The sequence below is a fragment of the Pelodiscus sinensis genome, chromosome 6 (assembly GCF_052426305.1).
Source record: "Pelodiscus sinensis isolate ZL-2025 chromosome 6, ASM5242630v1, whole genome shotgun sequence".
In the NCBI taxonomy this organism is placed as follows: Eukaryota; Metazoa; Chordata; order Testudines; family Trionychidae; genus Pelodiscus; species Pelodiscus sinensis.
In genome coordinates, this window is record NC_143057.1 from 68,494,625 (window position 1) to 68,508,669 (window position 14,045).

The 14,045-nt window shown below is 41.3% G+C and overlaps 1 protein-coding gene across 6 annotated transcripts in view; it reads left to right on the plus strand.

Annotated features, from left to right (window-relative positions):
- The window catches only part of LOC102463874 (solute carrier organic anion transporter family member 4C1), a 177,200-nt gene that overhangs the window by 58,219 nt on the left and 104,936 nt on the right, over positions 1-14,045 (plus strand). For all 6 annotated transcript variants that reach the window (XR_012904799.2, XR_012904798.2, XM_075932072.2 and 3 more), the window contains exons 4-7: positions 5,409-5,505; positions 6,766-6,887; positions 7,902-8,017; positions 13,505-13,649. Coding sequence is in view for 4 of the 6 variants with exons in the window: in XM_075932072.2 (XP_075788187.2) it covers positions 5,409-5,505; positions 6,766-6,887; positions 7,902-8,017; positions 13,505-13,649 (480 nt within the window). In the remaining 2 variants the exon portion in view is untranslated. The remainder of the gene's footprint in view (positions 1-5,408; positions 5,506-6,765; positions 6,888-7,901; positions 8,018-13,504; positions 13,650-14,045) is intronic.

The window sequence follows — 14,045 nt, forward strand, 5'->3', positions numbered from 1 at the left end:
TGTTTTGCTTACAACACACCTGTTGGTACAACCTAGAATCATATTTGCTTTTTTTGCAACAGCATCACGCTGTTGACTCATATTCAACTCGTGGTCCACTATGACCCCTAGATCCCTTTCCGCCATGCTCCTTCCTAGACAGTCGCTTCCCATCTTGTATGTATGGAACTGATTGTTCCTTCCTAAGTGGAGCACTTTGCATTTTTCTTTATTAAACTTCATCCTGTTTACCTCTGACCATTTCTCTAACTTGCTAAGGTCATTTTGAATTATGTCCCTATCCTCCAAAGAAGTTGCAACCCCACCCAGTTTGGTATCATCTGCAAACTTAAGCGTACTCTCTATCCCCATATCTACATCATTGATGAAGATATTGAACAGTACGGGTCCCAAAAAAGACCCTTGCGGAACTCCACTTGTTATCCCTTTCCAGCAGGATTTAGCACCGTTAACAACAACTCTCTGACTATGGTTATCCAGCCAATTATGCACCCACCTTATCGTGGCCCTATCTAAGTTATATTTGCCTAGTTTATCAATAAGAATATCATGCGAGACTGTATCAAATGCCTTACTAAAGTCTAGGTATATGACATCCACCGCTTCTCCCTTATCCACAAGGCTCGTTATCTTATCAAAGAAAGCTATCAGATTAGTTTGGCATGACTTGTTCTTCACAAACCCATGCTGGCTATTCCCTATCACTTTATTACCTTTCAAGTGTTTGCATATGATTTCCTTAATTACCTGCTCCATTATCTTCCCTGGGACAGACGTTAAACTGACCGGTCTGTAGTTTCTTGGGTTGTTCTTATTCCCCTTTTTATAGATGGGCACAATATTTGCCCTTTTCCGGTCTTCTGGAATCTCCCGTCTTCCATGATTTTTCAAAGATCATAGCTAAAGGCTCAGATACCTCCTCTATCAGCTCCTTGAGTATCCTGGGATGCATTTCATCAGGACCAGAATATTCAAGAAATATCTGTAGAGCAGGAAAGTGTTGCAAAATGATTCCAGTGGAGTTTTTAAAACAAATAAAAAAGTAATTTGCTCATTAGATTTCATTGCTAGCTCTAAAACCAAATCTAAAGGGCCAGTGCTTTTGAAGAGTTGATGACATAGATTTCTAGACTTCAGATTAACATCTGAATTTACAGAAGAAAAAAGTAGTGTCATCTTAAAAAGTAGCCTATTTTAACAACATAACAAAATTAAAATATGTATTAAATAACTAAGTACGTTCATATTTCCATTTTTGAATTATAATAAAATATCGGCAGAGATATGTGCTTGTTTTTGAACTTGGGGACCTGTTTTTAATTAAGCTTTTGTTAGGCACAGAAAGGCCTCTGGTACATCATATTTTAGGTATTTACCAAATTTATTTGTTTTATGTTGCATTCTTTTCTTTCCATTTGCACATTTTAAGTGCATTCCAAAACAAAAGTTTAATTTGATATGAAAGGAAAGTAACTTGATTTCTACTGACATTTTATGATGCAGACTAGCCGTTATTAGACAGATAAAACTCTCTGTCCCATATGCTCAGAAGTTAGAATTCCCATTCATGATTTGTTGGTCCTTTAAAGTTTTATCTTAAGTCTCCTGGATCTAAGGGTCCTACCAGTTTTGGTAGACATCCTGGCTTCACTGAAGTCATTGGGAGTTTTTCAGTACGGTCAGTGTTTTACGTTGGGTCTCTAAGGAGATAATTCCGGTAGCATTAAATAGCTAAGAAACATAGTCCTACCCCTTAGCATATTGAATCCAGAAATGCAGGCCTGCTCATGGGGAGAGGGAGGAGGAGCTAAAGGTTGCAGTTGCCCTGGGGCTTAGCAGTTTTCAAAGGGACCCAGAGCTCCAGCATTGCTGTAATAACAGTGGTGGCAGTTGGGGGTCTGGACCCTTTGAGTAGCTGCTGGAGTGCTGCTCTGAGGACTTGGGGGGGGGGGGACGACAGGGACGGGCTCATCGCAGTCTGTCCCCAGCTCTATACCTTCTGAGGGCACAGAGCTGGGGCTCCACACACACCATGTTGTGGGGCCCATGGTAGCTGTCCTCCCTGCTGCAGCAATGTCGGCCTATAAGAAAATTGCTAGGCCAGATCCCTGATTCAACAAAACTGAAAAAAATTATACATGTAACCCTTCTTCCAAGTAGTGCTGGCAGTAGCCAGGGACGGGTTCAATATCTAGCAGTCCCTTTTCATCCATCTTACACAGAACTGGCTTGAGCCCCCACCCAGTAGCCTGGGAAATTCACACACCTCTGGGCGCCTCTGAGAGGCAATGCTTTCCCACTCGCAAGCACAGAGTCTGGGTGTAGAAAAGGGGAGAGAGGTCATATGAAAGAGGGAGAGAGGTCACATGACATTAGCTTGGGAAAATACCATGAACAGAGTTCATAACCTCCCCCCCCCACAAGTAACTGTCCCAGCTTACATTCACTTACCCAAATTTCTCTGTATGCCGATCCACCCAGTCAATGTGGACCCCGACACATCACTCTAATGACTCCACTTATTGAGCCTGAGGCCATGCCACCTTTGTGCTGATTCTGTGGTCCTCTTGTTCCACCAGCCTCTTCTTCTGCTGGCCGCCTGCCACTGTTCCTAGCAGCGGCCCGCCATGACCGCCAGGTGCCTTGTTGGCCACCAGCCGGTTGTTCCTGCCAGCCACCTTGCTGGCCAGCTGCTGGCCATTTCCGCCAGCCGCTGCTCCTATCAGCTGCCCACTGGTCACAATGGGTCTGGCTCCAGGCCAAACCAGTGATTTCAACTCTTAGCCGACACCTAGTCTGACTAAAAGATTCCAGCTTCCAATGGAATAACAAAAGACTCCTGATGGAGTCTGCTTTAGGTCTACCTTAAAACAGGGAGGAAAAGAAACAGGTTGAACCAGTCTTACAGCTCACACCTGGCAGGCTAGCACAAGCCTTCCCGCCCCCCCCCCCCCCCCAAACTCAGTTCACTCAACTCTGGAAAGGGAAGGCTTGTTTATCTGAGACCCCTTACAATGATGGTGTCTCTCCTGCAAGCACTGGTGTCATATTTTACAGTTCCTACATTTGGGGGTAGCATGGTTTGTGACCCCACAACAGACAAATTAGTTACAACATACCACATTCCATGCTAACAACTGATCCTCCATCAGCCCTGGCTGAATTGGATTTACATAAGGGCACCCTGGCTTTCTTCCCCATCCCAGCATGAGCTATATTTACATATCAACAGTTAATTATCTTGCAGGGCTAAACAACTTCAGCTAGCTGCAGTGCAGCAGTCCTTCAGTCCCTGCTTACATACAGAATTTTAGCTAAAGTCCTTTCCGCATAATTAGTCATGTATACTTAGTTGAAAGTTAATGTCTGTCTCTCTGTTCTCCACCATAGTGTAGGATACTCTGATATTGTGGCAATTAGGCCTTAAAAAGACTAAGAGCATACTTTATACTGAACAGAGGGTTAGCTAATTTGGATTAAAATAGCTATTAAGACATATTAACTTGGAGACATAATAGCAGCTCAAGTTAAAGTATATAGAGCTGCTGACACAAGTTAAAAGAGGAGTTGTTGATTCTTCACTGCTGTTTAATCAAGTTGGCTAATCTGGACTAGCCTGAAATAAGAGAACCTCTTTAGATATGCTCTAAGGCAAAATCAAGAAAGCATGCTGCTTGTTATTCTCTTGCCTTGCAAAACTAGAGAGAACCGTCTGTATTGCTGCTTTGGGCAGACAAAATAGCTCTCCTTCTCCCCCTCAATGACTTAGCAAGTTATACTGAAAGCATACAGGGCCATTGCTCTTGAATCATTTAGACGTTCAGTAAACTGGGAGCTGTATATTTTATTATGCTTCAAGTGTTATTTATTGCTGTCAGAGCTGCTCATGCAGACATCAGCTTCTTATCCCTTCACTTTCCCACTTCCTTGGCCTTCCTCACATAAACAGAGAATGGCAATATCCAAGTCCAGAGATGTACGTAATTCAATGTGGTTAGCTTCCAGAAAGCATGAATCCAGTGTCTTTTCCTTGTTTCCTTATTTTTTCAACCTACTTCCTGTTTACTCCCAATGTATATAGTAACATTTTCAGGAGGACCTTAACCAGTCATTTTACTGAAATTTAACTAACCAATTCTAACACAGTATGACATGATTATCCAACCAATTACATTCTGCTACCTTAATATATTTACACCCAGCAAAATTATACAGCAGACAGAATCAATCAAGGAACCTGTCAGAGGCAATACAGATAAACAATAGAGAGACTAGGAGCATAATAACAAAATAATACAAAAAAGAGAATTTCACATCCTCAACTATTGATAAGTGGGTCCTTGCCAGATAGAAGGCTATCAACCTTTAAATCTTCTAGTCTATTTCCTTTATGTGGAGTCAAGTACCAAATTGTCTTATTTCAATGTGACTGGTTTAGAATGCATCCCAATTTACGGATGCCCCTGCCACTTAGCAAAAAGCCTTAAGAATAAGGCCTCTGACTACCATGTACATATACACTGATTTTGATTCTTCGTTTTTAAACGTTTGTAATTAGCAAAATGGTAAAACTACACCAAAATTCTTAAAGTATAGGCCTTTCCAGGCTTAGAATTTCCAGGCTATATATGTGTTCTCTTAATAATTTAAGTGCTAAGAGTGGTTTTTTTTTTACTTTAAACCATTTAAATTTAGGGCAAAAAATACTAGTGATAATGCTACCTAACATGGCAAGATTCAAGTGCTTTGAAACACACACACACACACACACACACACACACACACACACACAATTCGAGAAATTAGCTATTTGTTCTTCAATTCTTTCACACAATAGGGAGCAAAGTTTCCATTCCATATCACTTCCTGGACACCACAATCAGTGTCAACAGTGCAACCCAACAGATCATCATATAAAGCAATACTGCAGGTAACCACACCTGCCTTCATTGATCCAGTAGCAACCCCAATGCAGTCAAGCACAGAATATGCTCTGAGGAGAAAGTCTGGGATATACACATGAGTGCACAAAACCATTTTAATCAAACAAGGCACTCCACCAGAGAAGTAGATTGCATCATGGCAGGGCCACCCAAATAGCCAGAAGTTGTTTTAATAAAAGATGCTACTTTACCCACCTTATTTCTTAAATAATAGCTATGAGATAATGTTAAAGAGATTCATAATATAATTAAGTATATATTTTGATTTTTACAAATCTTCCATAAATCATTACATTTAAAGTCTATATGTAATTTTTCTTCCCCTGCAAATGTGTTTTGTGTGTTTGTGAACCTTTACTGTGATCTGAAATAGGCTTAATTTTTTCTTTAACTTTACATTGAAGAATTGTATATCCTAGTAAGACATAAAATGGAAAATATTTTTTTCTTTTTCTTTCTCTTTAGGAATTGGCTATGCCATGTCATTGCTGGGTCCTGCCCTTGGCTATGTATTAGGAGGGCAGCTGCTTAAAATCTATATTGATGCCCCTCTTCAAACAAGGTAAGGCAGCATTCTGGTTTTCTTCTGTTCCGTGCACCGTGTGCTATTTTTATTGATCTTTTTTACCTAAATAATCTACTAAAATCTTCAGGTACTTCCTATGGCATTGTTGAGGATATGGAGGGTGAATAGCTGAGCTCAGCTTCAGTCTCTTTAATAGCTCATTCCTTCAAAGAACATTAGATTATTTGTGTTGTGGGCTTTTTTGAAAACCCTGTGGCCTGTTGGGCAACATTTTTGACTTTGATGACTTCTAAGAAAAGAGACCTAAACTCTAATCTTTTTGGTAGGGAAAAGTTACTCCTCCTAATCAGGGGCATGAGCCAAGCTTCAACTTTTGGAGATGGTGGTTATCACTTTTATTTATCATCTTTAAAGTAAGAGCAAACTTGCCTTCTAAGTACATGAATGAAGCAACTAAATTTCAGACAATCAATATTTTCTATCCAGAGAATTCCTTTAGTGATTAATATGAAGAGTGGGATCTCGCTTGTTTCATTTCAGTGGTTATGTTCTAGGATTTCCACAGTGACATTAGTTAAAATAAAAAAAAAAATCTGTGTGATATATCATTCCTCAGTGACTTAGGACATAAACCAACCACTAATTTCTTGGGATTAGGAAGAAACCTCTCTCCTGGGCATGTCACATAATGGAAACTTATTCAGTGGGGATTTCTTTGTAGAATCTATTCCTGAAATGTAATAAGATACAGGACTAGATGATCACTGGACCAATCTAATATCGCAATTGGTGCAATCCTGATTTGGATGAACTATTGTTGCTTTTTCGTTTTTGTGACTTTAGCCATGCAACTTCAGTGTGATGGCACTAGTATCCAGTTCAGATTTGACTTGTATAAAAATCCACTGATGATAAAGAGATTTAAAGTTGTTTTGAATAATATTAAACATATATTTAGTGATTAATGATGTGGTGGTGACATTGCATCCTAGCAAGATCTATTTTCCCTTGCTCCCATATTAGTCAGTCCAGTACATTCTGGTTCAAGAGCCTCCATTTTGATTTGATTATTTTTATAATGTCCTGATTGATTGTATAAAAAAGTAAAACTATAACATTTAATAGGTCCAGAAAACAATGCTGAAAAAAGCATTGTACCTGATAGGCTTTTTCTTAATTCCATGGGAGAAACTGAATGCATAGCTCTTAAGGCCACAATAATCTGTGGCAATATTCTGTACGAATAGAAGATGTTTGTCATTATTATATCTACATTTTCCATATTATCTTTTCTAGCACAGAGATTGATCCAGATGACCCACGTTGGCTTGGGGCTTGGTGGATAGCATTTCTCCTGTGCTGTCTTGGAACATGGCTTCTGATAGTACCATTTTCATGTTTTCCAAAGCATTTACCAGGTAAATGTTCATTGTTAACCAACTAAGTTATAAGGGAGTTTGAGCTTTTGGCTAGCAGTACTTTGGGAATGGGTACTCTAAGGTTCTCTTCCACTCACTTAGCTTACTGTGTAACACCAAGTAAATAATTTAATTACTCTATGATTTTAGTGTGTCATTGGTAAAATAGGAATGATGTCTTGTGTTTAGAATATTAATTAAACCTGTATTACAGGTAAGCAGTGAAATTCTAGGCTTGTTGGACAGGAGGCAGACAATTGAGTGTTAGAGGGTTATTGAATGGCTTACTGGGAAATGGGATTACGAAGGAGGATTCAGGATCTAGTAGAAATAAAATGAGGGCAAGAGAAGTAGGGAATGTGGTGGTTAAAGTTTTCAAAAGAACAGTTACCTTGTGTTACGCCCCAAGACAATAGTTAAGAGTTTAAATACATTATTTTACTTTTTCAGACTGCTCAGGACGCAATAATTCCTGCTAAATAATTCCATTTAGTCTTGTATCGTAGTCTTTGATTCAGGTGTAACCTCCTGCCTTGATGTATGGGTAGAGCAATGAAAGCTGGATTCAAGTATCCTAGGATGGGCTTACACCTCAGGAACTTTACAAAATATTTTGTTAGTAAAATGTAGTACAGGCTCTTCACAAAATATTTTAAAGCTTTCTGTGTGGGAAATGGCTGAAATAAGAAGAGAACGAAGAGTATGGGGGAAGAAATGGCCATTACAGAGTTTAGTAAATCTGAATTCTTTTTTGATGGGCCTGATACCACCAAGAATTCTCATTCTTGCCCTTGATGTTTTTGCTGTGATGCTCCAAAGCTCTATTCTCCATAGAAAAGCATTATTGATCAGTTTTGTACTTTGTATCACTGCATTGTCCAGCAAAATCTACACAAAGTCTCTTCTGGGAAATGGAGCATTTGTTGTAACATTGCATTTTAAAGATGAATTTGTTTCAAGCATTAAAAGTCACTCCTTATTTTCATTGTGTAAAATAAACTTGTTCTTTTGTAGGTACAGCAAAAATACAATCTGAAAAAGTTTCTGAAGCTCATCATGATGGAAGTGAGGCATTTGTTGAAGACAGGAATATTGGAAAAAGTTTTAAAGATTTTCCAGTTGCTCTTTTGGTAAGGTAAACAATAAATCTAGTGCAAGATTTTTAGCAGTTATTTGTTATTGAGTTTACATAATTTTTATATACTTTGACTTTCTCACATATGAACTACCAATTTCATAGAAATGTAGAAAACTTGTTCTCTTACGCAGATGCTTGCATGGGAAATAATTGCAGTACTGTTTTGGGACAACTACAGGAGTAGATACTGGATAGTGACAAAAGTATAAATGTTACATAGTAATATTCTTTTTGTAGTACAAAATATAATTTAATAACCACAGTCGAGTGGTGTTCAGAGAACTTCTACTCCTTCAAATCATGGAGTCTTAACTAAGCTTCTAAGGCTGTCACTGAGCCTTGTAATCCAACTATCTGGTTTACTCTTGGATAGAAACCCAGATATTTCACCCTGAAAACTTTCTTCAAATCAAAAGGATTTGTTGGGAAGGAGGGGCAGTCAACAGTTTTAAAGAAAATCAGACTTCATTTGTTAGCTACTACAGAGCTAACGGGTAAGAGGGGTTGGGCTTCTCTGGATGCTGTGACAGCAGGATCTGGACAGCTGTGTGGAGAGAAGGGGCAGCAAAGGTGGCATTGCTGGGGTACTGTGAAGCAGAAAAGGAGGATGTCTGTGGTCAGAGGAAATAGAAAGGAGGCAGAAAAGGAGGCTGGAGGGAGGGTCAGAGAGCGGGGCCCCCTTTGGGATGCCATGTTGAGAAGGGGGGATCTCCTGCTCACTCACAGACAGGGGGGCAGGAGAGGGGCTGAGGACTGTGGGGGGTCTCCTGGTGCCACCATGCAGAAGCAGGTGCCCCTCCCTTGGCTACCATGTCCCCACTCAGCTGGGTTGGTAGCCACTCTGAAAGCTGCTAGGCCTCCCCTTTGAGATGACTCGGGGCTTCTGAATGGCAGCAGCAGGTTCTACAGGTTGATATTGGTGTGGCCACCCGGGGTGTAGCGGGTGTAGCATGGGGTGGCGGGCAGCCAAGGACAAGGGGCTGGAGCCTGCCTCCATTCCCAGTGCAAGTGGGTCATGCCTTGGGCTTCACACCAGCTGCAGCAGCCCTCTGGGAGGAGCATATATAGAATTGGGAGTGATTGTTTAGGAAGGAGAACAGCTAAAAGGAATTTAGGGGTCATAGTGGACCACAAGTGTCAAGTGTGACACTGTTACAAAAAAAGCAAACATGATTCTGGGGTGCAAGACTCAAGAAGTGATTCTTCTGCTCTACTCTGTGCTGATTAGGCCTCAGTTGTAGGATTGTGACCCCTTACCCACCTCTGCTGTCCTGACTCCTGCCCTTCTCACGGCCCTCAGCATTCCTGAGACCTGCCCCCCTCCACCAGCCCTTCTCTCCCCCCTCTGTGCCCACTCCTCCAGGAGCCCCACTCTGATCATGTGAGCTACCCCTCCTCATCCCCTCTCCTAACACCCCCCTCTACACACCTGCCTTGCCTCTCTCCTCTGGTGTTGGTTCCTCCCCTGCAGGTGTCTGCCCTTCTGCTTCACCACCAGAATCCCCTGGCACTTGCACCTTCCCGCTACCCCTGCACCCTCCTGGTGCCTCCCGCTTCCCTCACTGCCCCTGCCCCCTTTGCCCTCTATTTCCCTGATGCCCACCCCCTCACCACTCTCTGCCCCCAATACCCTCATGCCCCTGTGCCCTCGCACATGCCTTGCTCCATCCCCGCCTTCCTCATGCCCACCCCTTCTTTCATGCCTTCTCCCAGCACCACCTCCCCTTCTCCCCTCTAGCCTCCAAAGCCCCTCCCCTCTCCTCTCCCAGCATTATCCTGTCTCCCCCCCCCGCCACTGACACCTCCCCGCCTGCTCTTTTCCTCATTGTTTCCACTTGGCCCCCTGGCATTTGTCTCTCTCGTCTACCCTGTCCCTTAGTGCCTTCCCCTTTCTTCTCCTGTCCTGCCCCCCTCCCCTCAGCACAAGCCCCTTCCTCTCTGACCCTTCCCCCTATTTTTCCCTCCTTCTCCAGCAGCAGCCTTACAGCTAGTCTGTAAGGGTACGTCTACACTACTGCACTAATTCGAACTAACTTAGTTAATTTGAACTAAGCTAATTCGAATTTGCGCATCTAGACTTAAAAACTAGTTCGAATTAGCGTTTTGAATGTATTGTACTTTTGGCATTGCTAAAAGGTGTTACTGTTCAGTCCTGTTACTACTGCATCATGAGGAATATTTTCACTTAACTGACCTATGGCTAATTTTTGACGACATTAGAGAATCCAACTGGGATTTAAATATCCCGGGCTTCATTTGCATCTTGCTGGGCGCCGCCATTTTTAAAGCCCCGGTAGTTCGGACTCTGTGCCCACGGCTACAAGCGGCAGGGAGTAAGTAGTTCGGAGGAACGTGGAACGAAGTGTACCGGTAGTTCGGATTAGAGAGCCTAATCTGAACTACCTACTCCGTGCTGCGTGTAGCCACAGGCACGGAGTCCGAACTACCGGGGCTTTAAAAATGGCGGCGCCCAGCAAGATGCAAATGAAGCCCGGGATATTTAAATCCCGGGCTTCATTTGCAACTTCGGTTGCCTACATTAACCATCCTAGTTCGAATTAGGGTGGTAGTGTAAACATACCCTAAGAGAGTGATTCTCTGTGGCCTTTCTGCTTTGCTTGATGAAACTATTTCATGATGCACAATAATTCGTGACCACATTTAAAATCATCAGTTGAAAATTGAAGCACACTGCAAAAAATAAATTCCTTTGGACACCATTCAGGAGAAAGTATAAATTTGTTTGATATCTGAAAACAAACATCCCAAAACATGGCTGAAGTACCTATTAATGAAGGGATGCTGCATCCATCAAATGACCTTTGGGTCACCCCTCATGCTGTCAAACCAAGGCTGTACACTCAGCTGCCACTCCAGCAAAACTGAGGCAAGTAATCACTCAGGAATGCAGTAACAATCCAATTTCATTGATTTACCCTTCCAAAGTAGCCTGCAGTGATTTCAGCCATCAGGCAAGAAGTAGCAGCCTGTCCCTGTGCCAAGATCTGGTCAGATGACCCTCAGACTCTGGTATTTCCCCAATCCTGCCAAAGCTACAGATTAGTCTATGCAACAGCACTGCCCAACCAGGAATCTTCCTGCAGCCTTGCAGTGTATTAGACTGTTGAGATTCCCAGATTGCTCTTGATCCTGTTCCTGCTCCAGCCTTGTCTGAACTCTGTTCCAGACTAGTTTGTGTTCTTCACTGACTTTGTTGTGCCCTGTCACTGACCCTTTTTATCCTTTGACCCTCTTTGTATCTGGATGCTGGCTACAATACTAATTTGAATTGTCCCTGAATTCTGACCACCTCGCTTCAGCAGCAGGTTTATACCTGGAATCCGGCTGCAATGCTGAATCTGGCTTCTCTATAACTGAGGTTGGTTCTGACCTTGTCATATCCCCAGATCTTGATTCCAGTGATACCCTTGGCCCAGTCAGGACCCTGTCCCTGGCTTTGACCTCTGCCCCAAATACCAGGCATGACTACTTGGAGGTGGAGCCTGGGACTTGTGTAAATCCTTCCTGCTGTTCATAGCAGTGGCAGCCGGAATAAGAGGACAGTCAGTCTCTAGGCAGAGAATTTCTTCCTGGATGACATTCTGTATATGTATGGCTAATGTCACACCATTATTCAACAATATCACAGTCATCTTTCATGAACTTTCTGGCACAGTTTTCAATTACAGACATTTGTAGTGCGGCCTCCTTGTCTACAGGTTTATTTCCCTCTATGCAGTGGCTGAAGATTCTAGAGCTGAAGCTAGAGTTGTATGGGTGGTTTTTCAGTCTTCATTGAAATAGACTCCCATTTCTTGTTTTCATGGCTCGAAACTCACCAAGAGTGAAATGCATATTTAAGAAGAAAATGGTTACTAACAAGTTCAGTAAATGTTGTTGTTTGAAATGTGTTGTACATCTCCATTTCCATGTTCACAGTACACAATTCTACCCTCTACATTGGAGTTCCACCAGGAAGGAACAGCAGTCGCTAAGAGTGGCTCTGTTGTTTGTACCCACATATTGTGTTGTATAGCAGCAGGGGGAGCTTGAAATGCCCATTGTTACCAGTGAGGGGGAAAGTTGCAAGATAAGTGCAATTAACATGTGCAATACATGCCATACAAACAGTTACTGAATAGATTAGTAACTAATCTTCTTTCTTCTGGTTCAGTGACTGTTCATTGTCATTATGAATGATTGTGCGTTGCCTCTGTGAATGAGAGTGACTTCTCCACCTCCCACTTTCCACACATTCCTTTGTTCTTGGCTGAAACTACTGAAAGAATATTTTTTTATTCACCAAAACTGAACTTTTCAGTAAAGATGCTATTTGGCCAAAAAACTTGAAATAGCAACTTTATCATGAATTGTCGTAATATTTTTCTATTCTTGTAAGAAGCTGAAATAAATTTAATATAAGTCAGCAGCTTGGCTTACCCAAGAAATTCATAACTGAATGAAACTGTGAAAGACTTCAGAATCAGCTTCATTTTATGATAAAAGTAAATTCCTTCAGTAAATGTGTATAGCGGTACAATGCAGGAGAAGGGAAGCCCAATGGCATCTGTGGCACTAAGGCTATGTCTACACTGCATACCTGGCAGAAGCACAGCTGTGTCACTAAAGCTATGCTTCTGTGAGATATGCAGTGTATCCAGTCTTTGCATGCAGGAGAGAGTTCTCCTGCCAGCAAAATAAAACCACCCCCAAAGAGGGGTTGTAACTTTGTCAGGAGAGCATCTTTTTGTTAAAACTTTTGACTCCTTGCTTCTCCGTAAGTACTCAAGTTTTTGGCCACAACTCCTGCAAGAGAATATAGTAAGAAATAAGAGAATGCAAAATAAAGATGAAACTTTGATTCTTCTTGTTATTTAGCCTTATGATCTCTTTCTTTGGGAGACTTTAAGACTATCTAATACAGTGTTTTTTAAACTTTTTAAGATCATGGAACACCAAACAATTTTTTTATGAGGAACACCAATGATTTTTTTTGTTGGGGGGGGGGGGGAGAGAAAACAGTCTAGGGGAAGTTATTAAACAAAAAAAAAAAAAAAGGTTGCCTGCCCCTTTAAGGGTGGCCATTTTGAACTCTGTTGTTTTCCATGGCAAACCTCTGACTGCCTCGCGGCACACCGGTGTCCTGCAGAACACAGTTTAAGAAACACTGGTCTAATACATTGAAAACTTATCACTCAAACATCTAAAACTAGAATGGTCAATTCATTTTTCCTGGACAAAAAAGTCCTTTATTAAGACTAATTTCTAATAAATCTATTTCAGATGTGTATGACAAGTGAAGTGTGGGAAAAAGTAGAAAATCATATTGACAGTTTCAGGGCTTGTAATTCCCAAGTCTTTTAAACCAAAGTATCAGCACACATTTTAAAATGTTGTTTACTTACAATAAATAAATAAAGTAATAGTAATACTATAGTGAAGGAATGTACAGACTACTAAACAAACTTTCCCCTCCCAGATACTGCTGAAGAATCCTGTATTGATGTGTTTAATAATAGCTGCTTCTACAGAAGCTTTAGTTGCCACTGGCTTTGCCACATTTCTGCCAAAATATATAGAAAATCAGTTTGGACAGACATCCAGTTATTCAGCTACATTAGGAGGTAAAATGACTTTTCAATTTTTTAACCTCAAATAAAAATATCTTGTACTATTTATATTATACCGCTTATGTTAATTTGCTGAAAGAGGAGACAAATTCATTTGGGCTTGGTATTGGACTTGAAATTATATGATTTCTGTAACCTTTTATATATAAATATTTGCAGCAAAAATTGGCCTTTTTACTACAAAATGCTGACTTCAGAGTACAGTGGTATCTTTCCCATACTATTCCAGTCATTGGTCCAACTCTTGCCTATATTTGAAATACTATCACCTGTAATTCACTGGTGGAGCACCTCTATCAGAAGAAGTTGTATCATCAACAGAATGCCAGGAATTTTTATCATTGATTGTAAGGATAGACAGTGTTGTCATAATTTGGCCCACAAATTTCT